The sequence below is a fragment of the Astatotilapia calliptera genome, chromosome 13 (assembly GCF_900246225.1).
Source record: "Astatotilapia calliptera chromosome 13, fAstCal1.2, whole genome shotgun sequence".
Taxonomy (NCBI): domain Eukaryota; kingdom Metazoa; phylum Chordata; class Actinopteri; order Cichliformes; family Cichlidae; genus Astatotilapia; species Astatotilapia calliptera.
In genome coordinates, this window is record NC_039314.1 from 7,357,650 (window position 1) to 7,380,040 (window position 22,391).

General features: G+C 41.0%; 1 protein-coding gene and 1 long non-coding RNA gene across 2 annotated transcripts in view; both read left to right on the plus strand.

Annotated features, from left to right (window-relative positions):
- The window catches only part of wdr11 (WD repeat domain 11), a 62,181-nt gene that overhangs the window by 14,322 nt on the left and 25,468 nt on the right, over window positions 1–22,391 (plus strand). The window contains exons 10-13 of the mRNA XM_026189428.1: window positions 1,591–1,767; window positions 15,789–15,873; window positions 18,751–18,857; window positions 22,007–22,082. Of these exons, the coding sequence (XP_026045213.1) occupies window positions 1,591–1,767; window positions 15,789–15,873; window positions 18,751–18,857; window positions 22,007–22,082 (445 nt within the window). The remainder of the gene's footprint in view (window positions 1–1,590; window positions 1,768–15,788; window positions 15,874–18,750; window positions 18,858–22,006; window positions 22,083–22,391) is intronic.
- On the plus strand, window positions 2,980–3,914 carry LOC113034647 (uncharacterized). The gene is made up of 2 exons (XR_003274203.1): window positions 2,980–3,457; window positions 3,654–3,914. It is a non-coding gene; the product is annotated as an uncharacterized LOC113034647 (long non-coding RNA).

Consider the following 22,391-nt stretch of genomic DNA (forward strand, 5'->3'; position numbering starts at 1 on the left):
TTGTCATTTGTATTAAGTGAGAGTTAACTTGCATTGGGAGGTAGACCTGTGGGAGGTGGATGGCATTAGAAGGGAGGGGGTTTTCTGTCTCATCCTTAATCTATATATATCTATATCTATACAGATATGTATACACACACAGACACACACAGACACAGACTGAAGCCATCTACTGCCTGGAGCAGTAGCTCTGTTTGACAGTTGCTGACTAAAGCTCTTGTTATGAGGAAATATCACTGTCATGCAGGTTACTTATAGTCTGTAAAACAAAAACATGCTTGTTATTACACTGAGATGTGGAAAGAGCTGGTAACTAGAAAACCATTTTTCCTTTGTTGCAATCTATGGTAGGCACAGTGTTGTTTGTTTGGGTTTTTTTTTATTTTTTTTATTTGTAGTTATAATAATATATTATTAGAATCTAACTCCAAGCTGAAAGACAAAACATCTCCAGTGTAAAGAAATCAAGAAAACCAAATGAATTATTTAACAAGTGCTAATGACAATTTAAGGTTTGTTCCTCGGGGAATACTAAAGCTCTCCAGCAGATACACAGATAAAGATGAATTATTCGTTCACAGTGTATTAAAATGCGCAGTCTGATGTGCAGTAATGAAATTATTTTAAGCGAATCGCCTTCACATCTATGTCTCAGTCTGTGATTTTAAAGTATTGAAGAAACTTGCTGTTACTTATCTCGTACACCCGTTCTCTGATAACACGAGTGTGGTGTCTTACTATTGGAATGCTTCCTCAGCTACCTCAGAGACCTTTACGTCATTACTCCAGTGCTGGCTGCCAGTCGTGACACTCGCATTACCGAGGGCCCACCCACATCCCAACAAAATGTTTTCTTGATATTTAAAATTGATTGTTGATTAAAATTGATGAGGGCACTAGCTACTCTTTGCCTTTAGTGCTTTAACATACCACTAAATTCTTATGATAATTACAGCTGCTCAGCCTGATAACTAAGTCCACAGCTCATTGAAATAACCAATATTAGTTCTTTTCTATTGCCTCCAGCTGTAGTTGCATTGTGTACAACGTTTCCACTTCAGACAAACATGTGCTTTGTTTTAGATCAGTAAGGCCAAGTTGAAATTTGTATTCAAAAGTTCTTACAAGTACGAGGTGTCTACAGTCTTGATTTGGGATGATTTACTTCCTGCACAGTATTCAAACACTATTTGTTTCACATAATGTAGCATCTTGTTATTGCAGTTCACTTGTTGATGTTGCTGCTCTCAAGAAGCTTCTGTTTATATTTGGTTTATATTTTTTTGACTTTTTGTTTATTTTGCTTGTGTTTATTTCTTCGTTGAACATATTCATACAGATGGTAGCACCCACTGTTGCTGTCTATGCATTATACAGTGATTGATTTACAGAATGACAGCCTTCCCTCTACATATGAGCTGTATAAGATAGAATACAATGGTGACAGTGATAATGAAAGAAAGTCTTGATTTTGGTTAGATTTTCCTAACCTGTTGTTATTTCATTATTTAAGGAGCAAATAAGAGATAGTTTTTCACATTATGTCCAACTTAACACTTGACGTCTTGTCTTTTTTTTTTCCATCTCCAGGTCAGACCTTGATAGCCGGTGAGACTCTTCCTACATCTTCCCACCAGCAAGAAGTCCAGCTGAAGTTCCTGCTAACCGGTTTGCTGTCTGGTCTGCCACTGCCACCATTTGCCATCCGAATGTGTCCACCTCTTACCACCAAAAATATCAACCACTATCAACCCCTTCTGGCTGTAGGTAGGTAATAGGAAACCAGTTACTCACAGTCACGCAATTCTGCAAAACTTTATGACAAATGAGCCACTACCACTGGCATATGAGGTTTCTGTTTTTCTGGGGGGGGGGGAAACAAAAACTATTGATTTGTTATATCATTATTTAATCATTAACAACCACGTAACAGTAAATTTTACTGGACGTTGGTAAATTCTGCAGAAACTGTAAATGCAGCGAATTCTAGTCTAAATGTCCTGTTTTTGTTGAACTGTATACGTTCGATTTGCTTTCTTTTGAGTTCACATTGGCAGTCCTACAAGTCCACAAAAGATTTCAACACAGTACTGCTACTGTTTTATCATCATTACCTACTGTTATTGACAAGTCCTTGATACACAACCAAGTGAATTAGATGTCAAAGCATTTGTAAATTAATGGTGGCAAAACATTTAAACATTGACTGTATTGTGAGTAATTGTCAAGCTGGGTAAGTTAATGTTGACGAGCACTTTGGTATTTGAGACAGAGTTCGCGGCCCACTGAGGAGCGAAAAAGAACTTTGGTTCTATTATTCGGGGACATATTCTTCCTTTGTAGCTTTTGTTCATTTTTTTTAAAACGCTTCTGTAACTCAAACCGGATTCACCTTTGGTTACCTTGGAAACCAGTGCTGCGTTTTTCAAACCTCCCGTCTCTGTGTGAAGATGCATGTTGACTGCAGACGATAATTAAACATCATCGAAACTGGAATGGTAAGAAGAAAACAAGCTTTCTTTAGTTCATTTAATTTGTAATTGATGTTCTATAGCGTGGAGGGCTTTACCGTAGAAGTGCATAAAAGTGGCATAAATAGTTTTATTTTTTATGTATTCTTTTCTAAATGTGGTTCCTTTCCAAGCGGCAGTTATTTAAAAAGAAAATGGATAGAAGGCCTATGTATTGTTTCTCTGTTTACTATTTACCTGGATTAGCTTTCTTATTGCTACTTACAAAAATCTTTTCATTATTAGGTTTTGTTTTTTTCAATTATAAAGGTCAGATGAATTTTCATTGACATGTTTAGGTGATGATTTTTAATGCAATTGCCGTTGTTGCTGCAGTGTTTTAGCATTTTACCGTCTTTATTATTTCTGTTTGTTTATGCCAGAGGGGATTTAAAGATGGAGGAATGCCTGATAGAAGACTCACACCAACAAAAAAAACCAGATATAATTCACGGATGTAAGTTCTTTAACGAATATTTACTGTGTGTAAAATTTCCATCTCTGCTTCTTCTGTTGGCATTTAGTAGCTAAAGACATTTTATTGTAATGTCATTACAAAAGGGCTCAACAGCAGTTGTAACACTTAAAGTGATCTTATTTTGGCCCCAGTGCACTGATTGCATCCCACAGATAACTCGCATTTCCTTAAAGCAGCTAATACTTAAAGAAAAAGCTCTTATTCACTATTATTATTATTCACAGAATCTTAAGTGATAGTTGTTATATACCGCTTTATACTACAGACTAGAGACCAGTGTGTACCTGCCTATATTTATAAGGCGTCCAGAATGAGTAGTAATATATATAATATTGTGATTTCAGAACCCCTGAGAACTGCCCTGAGCAATAAATTCCACAATCCGACTGTGCCATTTTTTTTCTTCTGTTTTTTAAGACAGAAAGCCCCTTATTCAGTTCGTTTCGGATGTAGCTGCTGCTACTGTCAGGTACGGGCACAGACATTCTTTTAGTTTTATAGAAAATTTCAAAAGGTTATCAAAAGATAATTGACTTAATGTTTCACTTCTACCATGCCCAGTTTTTCTGTGCGTCAGGAGACCTCTTCCTGTGTGATTTGCTAATCTTACTACACTATTATGACTGGCTTTTTTTTTAAATTGTCCATCTCTGTTTGCTTCACAGAACCACAGCTGAAAATATCCGGACAGACCTCATGATGAGTGTGATGATGTTTTCAGTGAATAACAGCTGGATCAGTCTATCCACACTCTAGAGAAACAGCATTGCTGTAACCAATGTGGGAAAGTTCCCTGTATTTATGAGATTGGAATTGTTATCACCTTATTCACACAGAGGCTCAGCCTCACAAGTGTAGCAAGTGTGCCAAATGCTTCCACTGCTTGTATTTTTCAAACTCTGAGTTAATAAAGAAAATACATTTCAGTTCAGGTTTATTGATATAGCACCAAATCACAATAACAGTCACTGCAAAGTGATTTACACAGTAAGGTAAAGACCCTACAGCATTCTGGAGAAAACCCAGACATTCAAATGACCCCCTATGTGCAAAGACTGCGTGAAGGTGGGCTGGAGAAACCTCTCTGAGCAGAACCAGGCTCAGAGAGGGGCAGCCATCTGTCGTGACTGGTTGGGGCGGGGGGGCAGGAAAAAAAAAAAAACAAAGCATAGGGAGACAGGCAAAACACAGACTGAGAGAGAAAGAAGATGAAAAAGTAATGACATCTTGCAGTGGTAAATAAACAACAACAACAGAAAATCGTGAATCCCCAATGTGGGATAATAATATTTTCATTCCATTCTAAACACCTGGAAAGGGAAAAGAGGTGAATGGAGAAGTGCTCAGTGTGTCACAATGTAGCATATCACAGCTGTCCCACAGCAGCCTGAGCCAACTGCAGCGTGATTAAGGGGATAGTTCAGTGTCACCTGTTCCAATCTGAACTATAATCTTTATCAAAAAGGAAAGTTTTAAGTCTGTTCTTACATAGAGAGAGAGAGTGTCTGTCTCCCAAATCCAAACTGTGAGATGGCTCCACAGGGGAGGGACCTGATAGCTGAAGCCTCTGCCTCAGCTATCAGGCTGAGGCAATTCTACTTTTATTCTACTATCCAAGGAATCACGAGTAAGTCTGCTGTCTGAGAGCGAAGTGCTTGGTTAAGAAAGGACAATGAGGTTTTTAAGATATGATGAGACCTGATAGTTCATGAGAAGGATTTAAAGTTCAATTCTGGATTTAACAGGAAAAAATATCTGAGAGAAATATGATCCTTCTCTCTTGTCCCTGTATTAACTGGAGGCTTTTTATGGAACTTTTAGAACAACCTGACGATAATAATGAATTACAATAGTCTAATTGTAATTGATTAGCCTAGAAGTCATGAATGAACTAGGTTTACGGCATCACTCTCAGTCTTACATATTTGCTTAATATGCTCATTGAAGGACATGTCCTGATCAAAAGTGACCTGAAGATAAGCACAAACTAGCACAAAATATGCATGTCACCTCACTGTTGCATGTTTAAGCAGATAGCAGCAGCTATATATATACAGCTATATATATACAGCAGCAGCTATTTATATATATATATATATATATATATATATATAATAAAATATTCTTCGAGACCCAACATCCACAATGACGACGAAACAACTAGTAGCGCAGTGTTCCAACATTCAAAAGAAGGGACTGCTCTCACAGCTAGAGATTGACGAGGTACAACACAAATGCTACGGCAAGGAGGAGTCAGGACGCCAGGTCAGGGGGGCGATATCATCACCCCCACCCGAGATTGGGTACATAGCCCCAAGTGCGATAGGAGAGTTGAGTGCGAGAGGAACTGACCTGAAAAATAGGATCACGGCCAAGCTTGAAACCTGGATCCCCCGTAGCCGGTTACCAAGATTACGTGAAGTACCCTCAGAAGGTCTGCTAGATGATGTTAATGCAGCACTACGGGCAATACCTACAACCACGATTACCAACACTAACAAGCTGATCTACAATACGGCAGCAGTGATCAGTGAGATGCTTGGCTACAAGTTGAACAGCCACAAGGGGCAGTACCCTCCATGGAGAAGGAGGCTGGAGGGCAAGATCAAAGTAGCACGGAGGGAGGTTAGCCAACTAACGGAGTTGCAGAAAGGTGCGACAAATAAGGTGCCTAAGAAATACAGCAAGCTGTCCATACCTGAGGCCTTGGAAACTGCCAAGCAAAGACTCACAGCCTTGGCCAGCCGCTTGAGGAGGTACACCAGAGAGATAGAAGGCAGGAGAATAAACCAGCTGTTCTCCACAGAACCAGCAAAGGTGTACTCTCAGTGGCAAGGGAACAATAAGAGAACAGCACCACCAAGGCTGGAGACGGAGCAATACTGGAAGAGCATATGGGAGAAGGACGCAACCCATAACGGCAATGCTCAGTGGCTAGTGGATCTGAGGGCAGACCACAGCGACCTCCCTGAACAGGGTCCAGTAACCATCACAGTGGCAGATATCCAAGAAAGGGTCTCCAGTATGAAGAGTTGGACAGCACCAGGGCCCGACATGGTTCACGCCTACTGGCTAAAGAAGCTGACTGCACTCCACGAGCGTCTGGCAGCACAAATGAACCAGCTGCTAGTTAACGAGAGACACCCGGAATGGCTAACCAAAGGTCGGACGGTCCTGATCCCCAAGGACCCCAAGAAGGGACCGGTCCCCTCCAACTACCGACCGATAACCTGCCTCAGTACTACATGGAAGCTCCTGTCAGGCATCATATCGGCTAAGATGAACAGGCACATGGGTCAATACATGAGCGGGACACAGAAAGGGATTGGCAAGAATACCAGAGGCGCAAAACACCAGCTACTGGTAGACAGAACAGTCAGCCGAGACTGCAAGACCAGACTGACCAACCTGTGCACTGCCTGGATTGATTACAAGAAGGCCTATGACTCAATGCCCCACAGCTGGATACTGGAATGCCTAGAATTGTACAAGATCAATGGGACCCTAAGAGCCTTCATCAGGAACTCAATGGGGATGTGGCGTACAACACTAGAGGCCAACTCCAAGCCCATAGCACAAGTCACCATCAAGTGCAGGATCTACCAAGGAGATGCTCTGTCCCCACTGCTGTTCTGCATAGGCCTGAACCCCCTCAGTGAGATCATTAACAAGACTGGCTACGGATACCGACTACATAATGGAGCAGTTGTCAGCCACCTCCTGTACATGGATGACATCAAGCTGTATGCCAAGAGTGAACGAGACATCGATTCACTGATCCACACTACCAGGGTATACAGCAATGACATTGGAATGTCATTCGGACTGGAGAAGTGTAGTCGGATGGTAACAAAGAGAGGGAAGGTAGTCAGAACTGAGGGGATTGAACTACCAGAAGGCAACATTGCAGACATAGAGGACAGTTACAAGTACCTGGGGATCCCGCAGGCGAATGGGAACCATGAAGAGGCCGCTAGAAAAGCTGCAACCACCAAGTACCTGCAGAGGGTCAGGCAAGTCCTGAGGAGTCAGCTGAATGGTAAGAACAAGATCCGGGCCATCAACACGTACGCCCTGCCCGTGATCAGGTACCCTGCTGGGATAATAGGCTGGCCAAAGGAGGAGATAGAAGCCACTGACATAAAGACAAGAAAGCTCCTTACCATGCATGGAGGGTTTCACCCCAAGTCCAGCACCCTGAGGCTGTACGCTAAGCGGAAGGAAGGGGGCCGGGGACTGGTGAGTGTCAGCACCACAGTCCAGGATGAGACAACGAACATCCAAGAATACATTGGGAAGATGGCCCCAACTGACCGAGTGCTCAGTGAATACCTCAGGCAGCAGAAACCCAAGAAAGAGGAGGGAGACGAGGAACCATCATGGAAGGACAGGCCCCTGCACGGTATGTACCACCGGCAGATAGAGGAGGTGGCTGATATCCAGAAATCCTACCAGTGGCTGGACAAAGCTGGACTGAAAGACAGCACAGAGGCACTAATCATGGCAGCACAAGAACAAGCTCTGAGCACAAGATCCATAGAGGCTGGGGTCTATCACACCAGGCAAGACCCCAGGTGCAGGCTGTGTAAAGATGCCCCAGAGACAATCCAGCACATAACAACAAGGTGCAAGATGCTAGCAGGCAAGGCATACATGGAACGCCATAACCAAGTGGCCGGCATAGTGTACAGGAACATCTGCGCCGAGTATAATCTGGAAGTCCCGAGGTCAAAATGGGAGATGCCCCCAAGGGTGGTGGAGAATGACCGAGCTAAGATCCTGTGGGACTTCCAGATACAGACGGACAAAATGGTGGTGGCTAACCAACCGGACATAGTGGTGGTAGACAAACAGAAGAAGACGGCCGTAGTGATTGATGTAGCGGTTCCGAATGACAGCAACATCAGGAAGAAGGAACACGAGAAGCTGGAGAAATACCAAGGGCTCAGAGAAGAGCTCGAGAGGATGTGGAGGGTGAAGGTAACGGTGGTCCCCGTGGTAATTGGAGCACTAGGTGCGGTGACTCCCAAGCTAGGCGAGTGGCTCCAGCAGATCCCGGGAATAACATCGGAGATCTCTGTCCAGAAGAGCGCAGTCCTGGGAACAGCTAAGATACTGCGCAGGACCCTCAAGCTCCCAGGCCTCTGGTAGAGGACCCGAGCTTGAAGGATAAACCGCCCGCAGGGGCGTGCTGGGTGTTTTTTTGTTTTTTTATATATATATATATATATATACACTCAACAAAAATATAAACGCAACACCTTTGTTACTGCTCCCATTCCCCATGGGATGGACGTAGAGACCTAAAATTCATTCCAGATACACAATATAACCATCCCTCCCAAACAGTGGTCACAAATCAGTCCAAATGTGTGGTAGTGGGCACATCTGCTATATTGAGATAATCCATCCCACCTCACAGGTGTGCCACATCAGGATGCTGATCTGACATCATGAGTAGTGCACAGGTGTACCTCAGACTGCCCACAACAAAAGGCCACCCTGGAATGTGCAGATTTTTGCGCTATTGGGGGTCTGGGGACCCAGAACCGGTCAGTATCTGGTGTGACCACCATTTGCCTCATGCAGTGCAACACATCGTCGCATGGAGTCTATCAGATTGTCAATTGTGGCCTGTGGAATGTTGGTCCACTCCACTTCAATGGCTGTGCGAGGTTGTTGGATATTCGTGGGAACTCGTACACGCTGTCGTATACGCCGGTCAAGCACATCCCGAACATGCTCAATGGGTGACATGTTCGGTGAGTATGCTGGCCATGCAAGAACTGGGACATTCTCAGCTGCCATCTGCCCTGAACAATGTGAACCATGATTCATCCGTGAAGCGCACACCTCTCCAACGTGCCAGACGCCATCGAATGTGAGCATTTGCCCACACAAGTCTGTTACGGCGACGAGCTGGAGTCAGGTCAGGACCCCGATGAGGACGACGGGCATGCAGTTGAGCGTCCCTGAGACGGTTTCTGACCGTTTGTGCAGAAATTGTTTGATTGTGCAAACCAATTGTTCCAGCAGCTGTCTGGGTGGCTGGTCTCAGACGATCTTGGAGGTGAACCTGCTGGATGTGGAGGTCCTGGGCTGTTGTGGTTACACGAGGTCTGCGGTTGTGAGGCCGGTTGGATGTGCTGCCATATTCTCTGAAACGCCTGTGGAGACGGCTTATGGTTGAGAAATGAACATTCAATGCACGGGCGACAGATCTGGTTGACATTCCTGCTGTCAGCATGCCAATTGCACGCTCCCTCATTGCTTGTGCCATTTTGCTGTGAGACAAAACTGCACATTCCAGGGTGGCCTTTTGTTGTGGGCAGTCTGAGGTACACCTGTGCACTACTCATGATGTCAGATCAGCATCCTGATGTGGCACACCTGTGAGGTGGGATGGATTATCTCAATATAGCAGATGTGCCCACTACCACACATTTGGACTGATTTGTGACCACTGTTTGGGAGGGATGGTTATATTGTGTATCTGGAATGAATTTTAGGTCTCTACGTCCGTCCCATGGTGAATGGGAGCAGTAACAAAGGTGTTGCGTTTATATTTTTGTTGAGTGTGTGTGTGTGTGTGTGTGTGTATGTATATATATATATATATATATATATATATATAATTTTTTTTTTTTTTTTTTTTTAATTTCTCTTCTTGTTCAAGAGTGGCTTGTAGCCTAAAAAGGGGGGAAATGGACTTATAAAATGAGTAATATCAAACAGTGAAGATTTTATTTGTTGTTCCCAACAGCTTAAGAATCTCCATTAAACGATTGGCTGCAAAATACAATAAAATAAAATGAAGTCCCACCGATAGCAACAGTGCAATTTCAGCTTTAGATGTGGTGTCTGGAGAAATTATAGTTTCTAGCTGTGTAGGAAAGCCAATTAAGACGAGGCTAACTCTAACAGATAAATAGATAGTTAAGGCAATGCATTTATATAGTGCTTTTCTAATCTTATTGATCAGTGAAATGTATAGAGGTGCACTGCCAGCAGTTTGATTTCTAAAAGAATGCCAAGTGGAAGACACAAATGGATGTTTATCAGCAACTGTTTGGCTCGCCGCACAGAAGGGTTCGTTTTTGTTTTTATGTTTATTAAATTTGACTCATCTATGCCGTTCTTGCCGTCGTGTGTAACTACCACAGATCTGTTTGAGGAAAAGCCTGGTTGGATTTTATCAAAGTTTGTTTGTAAATATCCAGTGAGTGAAGAATGCTTTAGAGGGAGATGAGATGAAATGATTATGCAGCTATAAGCTGCAGCTGCGCATTTTAATTTCATGCACATCGACACTCTTTGTTAACGCTCTAGGGTTTTGTTTTTTTTTCCCCCCAGTTGACTCAAAAAATATATAAACATAAATTTGATTCCGTTTGTCACCTTAAGAGTTTTTGCTGCAAAGTTAAACACACACAAAAATGAACGCTATTCAAATTGTCATCATTTTTTTTTGTCCCTAACAGGAAATTAACAGAGCTGATATGAAGCCAAGCAAGTTAAACAGGTCTTTATTTCAAATGGCAACACAATCTCAAGTTTGAGCTGGAAAAAAAAACTCAAAATTGATTTTTTTCAAATGAAGTGCATGTCAGGATTTGTGAATATGCAATATCATTGCTGTAATTTATGTCCTTGAGGCAGACGGTGAGTAAGCAGCGGGCCATCAAATTCTACTGTGCGGTCTCTGTAAACGATGGCACAAGGCATAGACTTAATCTGAAGTATCATCCTCTGTTATTACTCTCCTAAGACAGCTGCCAGGCAAAAGCGAGAGAGAGAGAGAGAGAGAGAGAGAAGCAGTCAAAGTTTGGATTTATTAGTTTTAGATCGGCATAGCAATTTTGTTTTCCCTCACTACAGTAATGATACATAAAATTATGAAAGTCTAAATTTGAAGGGGAAATTAAGAGCAGGATTGTGTTTTTTTTCCCCTCATTTTGCCATTGCTTTTCATGTGTGTAGACATGCGCGCACACACACTCGTGGTTCTGTGCCAAATTCCATTTTAAGTCTAGGCAGGCTGCTTTTCGCTCCCTGTTGCAGCAAACCTTCAGTTTAGTTGTCAGGCTGAAAAATAGGCTACACTTTGTCCCCTGACATTGGACACATAAATTAATCATACCTTAAAGATACATTGCCTCCTTCATACCTACAGACAGGCAGATGAATAATAATACCTTCAAGCTCTACGTCTTACAACCATTTTCTTGGTCTGTTTACTTTTGCTATACACCCGTCAGGTCCACAGTTATGGAAGACAGAACTTTCTTAAGTTCACTGCACATTATCGCCTAATTAGTGCAATAGTTCTAAAAGAGCTAAGGGGAAAACCTAAAACTGTTAATAGCAAATTGTCTTAGGTGTGTGTGTGTTTTTGTTAAGGAGTGAAATGAATGAAGAGGTAGCAATAGTAGAAAAACTGACCCTCCCTCCCCAATTTAACAAGGGATTGGAGTGGCTGCTCGTCCTGCTGCAGATGGTGTGGGGTGACTTGGCACAGCTGGCTCTCGGTAGCATTTTGAATCTAAAGCTAGAACAGGATGATTAGGTTTTCTTTGCACATCATTTGGCAAGTCCCCGTTGTCATCTTGCACGGTCAAGTAGTTAAACAGTCTCTAGCTGCATTATTGAAATGTGTCTTTTGTTCCACTTCCAGTGAAATGCCTTGTGAATAATAAGTTTGAAGGTCTGGCTAATTACACCGAGGATTTAGAAGGAGAATCGCAATCTCCGCTGAAAGGTGGAGGCAGCGTCCAGATAATTCAGAAGCTGAAGTATGTTTAATTAAAATGGTATCTTGAGGCTAATGCGTGTCATTTATAGCCACTTTATTTTATTAGTACAGTTAGAGGGAATGTGCACACAAAGTACAAGTTACAATAATATTAAATATTGCATTTGGAGAGTTGGAGCCTGTTACTCGCTGTGTCATTGCGCTCAGATTACTGTAATGTCTTAACTAATGTCATATATACAATTCCTGTATGCAAATACAAAGCACTAAACAGTCTGTCTCGAGTCAAGATCTCACTGTCAAGATTTTTTCAATCTACAGTTTTATTTTATCTTTTTGTGTCTGTTTTCTAATATATTTTACTGTTTCCTGTTGTAAAGTACTTTGTGAATTTGAAATGTGCTTAATAAATTAACTTTTTAAACTTACTTTACCTACTTACGCTATCATCAAATGCAAAACGAGTCAAGGTTACGTTGTCTTGATGCGCGCTCAACCATCCAGGTAAGTAAATCCCCAGGTTGTTTCTGTTTACGAGTCGTTTCTGTTCATCTTGACGCAGCGTTTTCAGTGGGAGAAATGTTTCGTCACTCATCCAAGTGACTTCTTCTGTCTCAGCTGACTGCAGGCTTCCCCAACCTTATAAACAGTACATTTGCACAATAACTGAAACCAGTCCACTGAATGAACAATGGGCTGTGAGGTCAGTTCCTTGATCATTAATGATCAATGAGTCAAAGTTACAGTAGCATTTCTCACCTCCTCAGTATTGCTGCCACGGTTGGCACTGGGGCAGGTATTCTAGGGGGTGTTGGTATATTTTACCTGATCAGTAAATCCAGATTGATTCACGCATGAGTGCTTGGCACATGCAGTATCATTTTCTTGGCCTCTGTTCCAGTCGGCATTCGGCTTCTCCCTAATGTGTGCACAAGTTAAAGAGGAGAAACACTGAGTTCTCAGTTATGAGACACTAGTCAGGGGAACAGCTAAGGATACAGACTTTTTACACTTTCTATTAGTGCAATTAAAGCAGGAGATGCACCTACTGCTGATGGTGTGAAAGCACTGAGGTTTGAAATTGCCTTCCACAGTTTCATCACAGTTAGACAAAGTGCAGGGATTCCCAACTCTGTTTTCTTCATTTCCGTCTCTCACTTTCCCCTCTGCCAGTCTTTTTTGCTCTTGTTCTCCTCTCTTAGGAAAGGTTACAGAAGCTCTGCACCCAAGGAGCTTCCCAAAATCACTGCTGTCTGGTCTCCTGTTTAAAGAGTTGTAAGCCTTGGGGGATCTGACAGCTCCATTACTGATAGGTACAAGGCCCACACCCTTCTTATTCAGTGGCTTGTACAAACACTGACAGACTGATATCCCTCCCAGCCTTCTAATATTTATTTATCCACACTTTCCTGACAGCTACACTCCACTGTGTGGTTTGAACCAGAGAAAATGGATGATTTAAATAAAGTATCAATAAAGCAAAATCTAAATTTATCAATAACAAATATACAAAATAAAGCTACTGTGCTTCAGAAAGCAAAGCAATTATCGGATTGATGGATTTTAATTATCAGCTCCAGTGGCCTGTCAGAGAGGAATCGGGATTGTAGCCCACAAAAGAATCCATTCAAAGCTTCCACTTTATGTCTCTTTTCTTTTTCTATCTTTCCCCCTTCTCATAATTTGTTGGGTTCATTTGCAGATGGAGTTCAGATCTGTCATCACTTGGTATTGAAACATTAATTTTTGGATTAGCATAAAATGATTTCTGGTACTCTCAAGGAATTCATGAGGTTAAATGGGAAGGTGCAAGAATCTGTCTAAATACGCTATTAATGAAATATTTTGCTGCACATTCTATACCAGCAATAAAAAAAAGAATACTATAGTATATTACATGAAAATGACATAAAATGCCAGTATGATGACACAAAACTAAAATATTTTTTTAGCTTGTACCTGGCTGAATGTTTTGCATCGTCCCCACTGATCCCAACTCTTCACTGTGATAACATCTGAATGACCATTTGTTCAGGACTGTGTGCTATGTTGCTGAATGCTAAAATGTTTTCCAATGACTTTTAATGCATTTGGCTGATCTGAGCCTTGACCTTGTTGCTGTGTTGAAATCCTCAGTAAACGCTAGCGAGGCTGTATCGCCAAGTACTATCCATGCCCAAGCCAAAACCGAATGTTTAAAGGATGAAGTTTTGATTAAAATTAATGATTCATTTTTGTAATAGTTAACTCCCGTGGTCTTTTTGATAAAGGTTAATTTATGGTTTATCAGTTTATTTTATTACAGGACAAATAAATAGAACTGACAACCCAAGACATACAAACTCTGAGATATTCTTATTATTTTAGTCTCGATAGAAACTGCAAGGCCGACACTACCACTAGCACTATAGAAATAGCTGGTCAGAAAACATCGTATTTGTATTCTACATGAAATAAACAATAGTGTGGTCTTATTGAGCAAGTGCTAGAGGAGACGTATACACTCTCATGTCTGTGTGGTTAATATGAGACTACAGCCAGTTGTTGGTTAACTGTGCATAAACACTGGGACTAGGAAAGACAGCTTGCTTGGCTGGCCTTTCTGCAGGCATGCTCACTAATATATTTCTTGAAGGAGCGACTTCTTTCAGTTTTGTTCTTCCAGTGACCTTGCCAAGCAGCTAAAGCATTGGAGTCATTATGCTGAGCCAAGAAGTGTATTCCAGATCCACATAAAACAACAACTTGACATTTTTACATGTGTTTTTAATAGATTAACAATCTCTGAAGCTATAAGGTGATAATTTGCGAGGTACAGAGCCTGACTAATCTTGCATAAAGTAAACAAACACTGGCTGTGAGGAATCACGCTGCAGGAATGTCATCTCCACTCAGTCCTTCCCTGTTCAAATCCTGCTGAAGCATCTTTGTGCCCACACTACATGCCATCTATTAGCAGCACCAGGAGAAGGAAGAGGATACACAAACACCCATGCCACACTGCCTATCACCGATTCCAGATGTTTTGTCAGCATGTGATCATAGTCACTGTGGTCACAGTCAATATAATTGCAAAAACTAAATGTGTTTCTGCACCTGCAGAAGGAATGCCCCAGACCCAGTTAAATGCTTTCCAGGCATCATTAAACTTGAGTCTTCATTAGATATTAGATGCACCGCAGAGTTTGGGTTTTTTAAATAATAGTTTGTCATTCCTGATTGTTTTCAAACTACTTGGTAGTTTTTCATAGTCTATGGTTTAAAGCAAAGAGTGCAAATAAAGGATATTATTGCATATCGTTAGCTTCATAGCATAAGTGCCTAAGTCATTTGACTAAGTCAAATGACTTAGGCACTTATGCTATGAAGCTAACGATATATAGGAAAATGAAATTGGGTTTTTTGCATATGTACAATAGGCATGATGCCATTCCACTTTGTAAATTAAGCTAAGGTGGGATATAGAGGCTTTAGAACTTAAACTTGTTCACATCCTTAGAAGATGCAAATGATTCAAAGTGACGACTCAGTTGTCTTAGTTTGATTTTTTTTGTGTATGAATTTATGTCAGGGCAAAAAAAACATTTCTTGTATTTGCTCAAAAAATGTTTTTTTTGGGTTTTTTTTTTTTTTTTTTTAGCTGCATAAGCAAACCTCAGAAAATCACATTTAAAAGTGCAATATGAGTATGAACAAATGTTTTTAAAAAAAGTTTGAGTTTGTGGGAGTGTCGACTGTCACTTGCGGTATTTAATCAGGTAAAGTTTAGGGATGGATCGAGCTGTTGTGTCGTTTTCAGCAGCAGATGAAACTGATGTTCTCAGGCTGTGAGCTGAATGACACAGGGTTTGATGTGTTGCCTCTTTCCACACCTACTGCAGTGACAGGGAACACAGGGGTGTCACACTGACACATCGTGTCTCTGATACTGCTGGAGGCTAGATGCTGCTATGATATGTAACTCTGGCTTGTGACCTTTCTTCCTCTCTGCATCAGCCTGGCTCGTATGTCTTACTCCCTGCTCTCTGTTTCCGTTTGTTCTGCTTAGGCACGAGCAACGGGTCTGTGCTGGTCTACAACCTAACGAGTGGACTTCTCCACAAAGAACTCAGCGTTCACTCATGTGAAGTCAGGTAAGACTATTGTTTCTGTTATTGTGTACAAATTTTTATTCTTATTTTTTTACACTTCAACAGTTCAGTCTCAGTAATGAGCAAGTATATGAAGTCATGGCAGTCTTTAGCTGAAACATCAGCTTAAATGGCATGTTAGACAAATCCCAGGAGCCAGTCAGCTTGAGGTGGATTCAGGCAATTCACTGTCACACAATTAATGTCAACCCATTTTTTTTTTTTTTTACGAGAAATCATTCCCTATTTGGTTTATATGTTTTTTTTCAAGTATTTATTAGAGTGAGGTGGTTTAACTAAGTACAATAACCAAATCTTGAAAAAAAAAAAAAGTGATTTATTGGTTTCCCACTGCCATTTACAGTAATTTACTTATTTGAGGGAGAAACTCAACACCAGTATTCAGACATGTTGTGGCACCCTTAGCTCTGAACACACACCAATCCCTGAAGTTTAAGCAGTTAATTAATTAGGCTGTCAATCACAGATCAAAGGGGCAGTTCAGGAAAGAGCAGTAATCTAAATTAGGAAGCTTCTTCCCTCTGTTATTAACTATGCATTTTAACCAGGAAAGTGATCATTAAAAACAGATGCAGTAAGAAGCTGTTGACATTTCTGCTAATTGGAACTCAAACATTACAAACACAATAAAAAGCTAGAATAAAACAGTAAAACGTTTTTTGTTTTGTTTTTTCTGTTGCATTTTTCCTTGTTGTCAGTGGCGTAGCGGTTAATGCATTTGTCTTACATGGGAAAGATTCTCAGTTCAATTGACAAACCCAGCCTCAGGAGGAGGGTCACAAGCTAGTGGACTTCTAATACCTGTCCCAAGCTTGGATAAATGGGAGCGTTGCGTCAGGAAGGTCATCCGGTGTAAAATCTGTGCCAGATCAAACGTGTGGATCCATCCACTCTTGCGACCTCTTGGGAAATAAGGGAGCTGCTGAAAAGACCTCGTCCTTCTGTTTTGTTGTTGTTGTTGGTGTAACAGAGAAATCCAGGGAGGGAGAAAGCAGTGCGTTGTCTGCATTCGTGTATGTCTCTGTGCCTTCTCAGAAAGAGATATAAAACTGTAAGACTGGTTACACATTAGGCAGAACGCTTGCTGGGCTGAATCCACATCACATATCATTTTACATATTTATAAGGGCACCATTCAGTCATGTCGAATTCATATCAAGTAAGTGTTCAGGCTGTTTATTCTAATTAGGAGACAGATTGGGGTGATGTTCTTGACTAAAATCTGACTGTGTTTCAGTGCAGTTTTCCTATTCTTTTAACTCATTTGTCCTAATGCACTTCTTCAGATCTGGATAGCGATACATGCTGTATCTTCAAATGTACAAGATGTGATCAAAACTGTCCTTGAATTGGTCTATAAAAATCAAAAACCATACCAGATTTAAATTTTGCCAGTCCTCTGTGCCTGTGTTTTCAACACAGTGGCTGTTTTTTTAATGTTTACATCACTCGGTGTAAGTCCCATTCTGACACTTTTACCTCTGTGATGCACTTTGGATCTCCTCCAGTGTGCCACTGAACCTGAAATCTGAGCTGGGCAAGCGGCGAGTGAATGTGCTGGCGCGGCCAAAAAACTTTTCAGTGTACTGCGTGCCAGCACACGATCGTACGAGTCACAGTTCAGGTGATTTGTGCTGAATGTTTTCCGCCTGGTTGCCTCAGAATATAAAACAGAACTCATTGTTAGTCACACAGTGAAGGACTAATTCACGATGCATAAATTTATGCATATTGACAAGATGACGAGCACGCTCCTGGTCCCATTCCTAACCTGCTCCGCAGGTAACAGCCACACTGGAATAAAGGCCCTATCTTTATTTACAGTCTTTGTGTAGAAAGCTGCCCCACAATGCAACCGCCAGACATCAGCACAGAGCCAACTGTGCTTCATTAGTTAGCATTCTCTAATGAGCAGCAAAACTATTTGACCAGGATTAATTAAGCACAAGATTGAATCAATTAATACTGTTAAGAGATTGATTGGGAGCAAACACCATCCGTTCAAGCAGAGCCAGGGTTTCTTTAATGAGAGAAGTTGGTATCCACAAATACAAAACTTCAGCAAAGTTTAATGAGCTGCGCAACATGAGCAGAAGTTACTTGAAACGCCTTCTGTGTATGTAAGGATTAAAGGGAGAAATGAGGCAGTGGCTTTTTCTGCCTGGTTACTGGTGACTGAGAGTTTGCTCTTCAGCAGTGACACTCAGGATTCATGTCTTCATCCGCTTGTAATTTGTCTCCTTAAACACTGCTCTGCGCTCTCAGCATACAATATGTATTCCGTTGACCTGTCCGCTGCTTAAATACGTTTGCTCGTATTAAACAGATCTCATAGATGTTTCCCCCTGTGCATTTTTTTTTATCATATAAATAGATATTTTCTTCTCTCTTCATATACAGACACAGGTGGAACACAGTGCAGTGCTGTGATGTACAATCTTAGGTTTAAAGCTGTGTGTTTTATGAGTTTGGGAGAGGAGAGATGCTTTATGTAGATGAGTCCAGCAGCCGTTGCCCTGCACAGCCATGCCGAAAGAAGCCCAGTTTCTCAGCATCTCATTTACATTTAGTGGGGAAATCGACTAATTAATCATGTGGCTATTTACCATCTCATTACTGTGGAGTTTGTGCTCCCTCCACTGGGCCAGCTTCTTCGAAAAATATCCTAATCTCACACTCTCTAGCTTCATTTTGCTCCTTCCCGATCTGTTTTGGGCTTTAACGAAACCCATCTACCTCACACCACGCTTGGATGTATTAATGGGAATGTTTTACAGCTAGGCTGCATCTGTTAGATGGCACTATTTTTTTTTTTTCGTTTAACTAAAAATCTTGTGTGTGCATTGATTTATTTCACAGGGGGATAGAATGGGTGAGTCTTACCAGTTTCCTGTCTTTTGCCACTTCTGCACCCAACAACATGGGGCTGGTGCGAAATGAACTGCAGCATGTCGACCTGCCTACTGGTGAGAGACACACACGCACATATTATCATCTATACCTGAGGGTACCAACCACAACTTTTGTATTATCCTTTGTTCTTTAGAGTTTTCTTTTGGCTTTCTGCACCCTTACCAACACAAAAAAAAGAGACTTCAGTCTCTGTCGCTCTGACTTTCTCTTTTATCTGTCTCTCTTTGTCTGTGTGGTTCTCAAAGAGACACTTCCATTTTCCCTCCAGGGAATACTTGCACACTATCCAAATTAAGGTCCAAACTAAACAGTGTTAGGGCACCACCTAAGGAAGTTTAGCTCTGAAAGTGAGATCCATCATGATTTCTTACATGTCTATAGAATTATTGTGTTTCTGCCTCCCACAGGAGTGGAAATGGGAAATGCTAGATTTTCTGAGCTGAAAGAAAGCAGGATTTCTCTGTAACCTCGGGTGATGAGGAAAAGTATGTTTAATGGCTTCAGTGGAACTTTAAAAAATATGTGTTGTTGTTACTTCTTTTTAAAATATTAGAAAATCAGACACAATTTTTAGATGCAAAGAACTGATGAGAACTTTCCTCTTTTCCATAAGTCGTTTCTGCTTTGGTCAAATATTTCCAATTCCTCCAGGGTTTTTTTTATGGCTGCAATAAAAAGAATTATGGTCACTATGGTGGTTCATTTACTGAGCCTTTGCCCTGTGTTCATTAGGACAATGGCAAAGCAAGCACGACACTTTATTAACTGTCTTAAGCACCAGCATCGTCAAAGTTAATAGTCTGTGACATTACGTTTGGTTACAATACCACACGCCATTCAACACACTTTTTCATTCAGTTGTTCTTTAATACAAATTTAAAGACAGGTGACAAATTAAAGGAAAGGTGCTGGGTCACCTTGTGCTGCCAGAATAGCATCAATGTGTCTTAGCATTTATTCTACGTCTCTGGATTTAAGAGGTTTAAAGAGACGCAGAGAAAAGAAAAAAAATCAATGTGTATGTGGACACCGTTGTGTAACGTGTCAGTGTAACAATTCACAAAGACCACATTTATATTGACCTCAAAGGCTGTAGCATATGGTTCACAATGACATGCTTGAAGAAACCACATCACTCGTGACAGAGTTTGAAACAAGGGTTTTTCCTTTAATTTGTCATCCACCTGTACATGCTGGAGGTGCAGACAGGATCTTTAGCCTTCGCTGTCCAGGTTTACATCTCTGTTGTGCAGTTTAGTCCGTCATATTATGGAAAATATGTTCTGTTTGGCTGTCTTACCAAGAATTAGATGGAAAAGATCAATGCTAATTTCATCTGTTTAGCCTAGCATGGCGCTAGGTTCATGAGGAAAACGGCTCCCTAAGACCAATGAAATTATAAAAACATACCGTTCTCTAACTCAGCTCATCTTATTTACCGATTACAACCTAAACTTCTACAAAAGCTCAATGCACATGTGTTTTTCAGAGAACATTTTTAACAAAAAAAAAAATTAATACAAATCTGCCCTGTTTTCTAATTTAAAAAAATATTTTAAAATCTCAAAAGAGCTTCTGCTGACTTGAGAGATTGATTGCATGACTCGAGTAATATGTGCTGGATTTTGCAGCGTTTCAGAACATATTTTCCATAAGCGTTTCTCCAGGATCTGAAATGCATTCAAATCGACAGTATCTCCCTGTATTAAACCAAGCAGTCGGACCATTATTACTCGTGAAATCAAGCTTTCGAGTTAGGAGCCTGTTTTGGGAGTTTAAGTTCTGAAAAACAAGGCAATATTTTTTTTTTTTCAGTAGAAAGTTTTCTTTGAGTTTCTGAGATAATGATGTCGTTGATTCAGAAAAACAGGACTATTTGTTTTGTTAACTGAATGCATTATGCTTCTGTGAATTTAGTATTCACGGGTTTCAAGTCTAAACAATATCCATACAGTATTTAAATTGCATTTAAAGAAGATTTAGAAAATTTGACATTTTTTTAATGTTTAAAAGAACAATTACACAGTGAAGCTTTTACGTTTACTCCTGAACATTATGGTCTAGATTTTATAAGTCAGATTCGCACAGATTTGTTTCTGTTACTCGAGCTTATGTGTGTTCATCTCAGTTAATCAGGGAAAGTGAACATGCACAAAAGTGTGTTCTGCTCTTAAATGTTTTCACTTCACCCATTAATCCACTTAAAGGGCAACTCATGCCGTTTACAGCATTTCCTGATAAAGTTGAAGACTCATGGATGGGAAACTGTCTTCACGTTGTCAGCTGTGGTGGTACTTGGCTTCTGCAGCAGTGATAGCAGCTGTCCTAAATGGATATGCTGTTTTTCCTGTGAAAGGATTTTTCTAAGGTGCAGTAAAGATAAGCTGTGCACCCAGTTTGAAACGCCTCGTGTACAATGTAAAAATTTATTGCATAAATGTTGATGATTACTTGTTACTTACACATCCATGATCATTTCAGGCATCAACCCTTTGACTTGTCTTTCCAAAAAGAATCCATTCATGGAGCGCTTCAGGTTCTGACAGTTTTTATGGTAATGAGAAGTCAAATGTAATTTCCCTTTCTGGTGTCTCTGTTACTGTGTTTGCTCCACCCTGGGTCGTAGTTGCGATGTGTGTTTTTGTAAATGCACATTTGACCTATGCGATTCTTCCTACTTTATATAAGTAAGGAAATAAAGGCATAAATGGTGAGCAGTGCTTCATAAGCCTCTAGTGAACCACAGCTCTCACCTGCCGTCATCAACACAACTGTAGGTTAAACTTGCAACAGGCACCTCTATCACTTGCACATTTCAATCAGGCCACCTTTCCTTAGTGCCCTTCGCGAAATCTGATAAGCACTTCCGTTGGCAAATGTGATGCAGTGCACCTGAAGGGCATTCTTGTTTTGCTCACAGGGCCACTTTGATGCTCTGCATAATGTCGAATTTCGTGACCGGAAAGTTGCGAGTGTTAAGCACGGATTAGAGCAGATGGTTAGAATAAGTTGTGTACAGCTTTCTCTCCTGGCTCTGACAAAAGAGATAAAACCAGGATGCACTGGCACTAAAAAGAAAATGAGATGGATCAGCTTTTTCACAGGTATAAGGAAAGATACCATCTTCTGTCTTCGATTATCACCTCCTCTCCTTCAGCCTCTCACTTTCTCCCTCTCGGTGTGTGTTTGTTGTGCTTTCCAGGCAGATGCTTTGCATTCAGAGGCGAGCGCGGAAATGATGAGCCACCCATTGAGATGATTAAAGTGTCTCATCTCAAGTAAGTCACCAACTCTCCAAAACACCAACAAAAGTAAATACAAATAAGAGGCACACACTTGCTGATGTTTCTACCTGAGATCTGCATTCATAAGCACAGAGTGTACATTTCACACAAAGGTGTGAGTGGTCTTGTGGCTTTGCCATACTCGGATCCAATTGTAATAGAAATCTGTGAAAAGGGCTTTAAAGCTGAGAGTTGTCTTTAATTTGCTGTTTCATTCGTAATTATTCCCCGACCTTCATTTATTCATGTTGTGCAGCATTTTGGAAACTTCATTTTCTCTCTTTCATTGCCTTATCTTTTGAA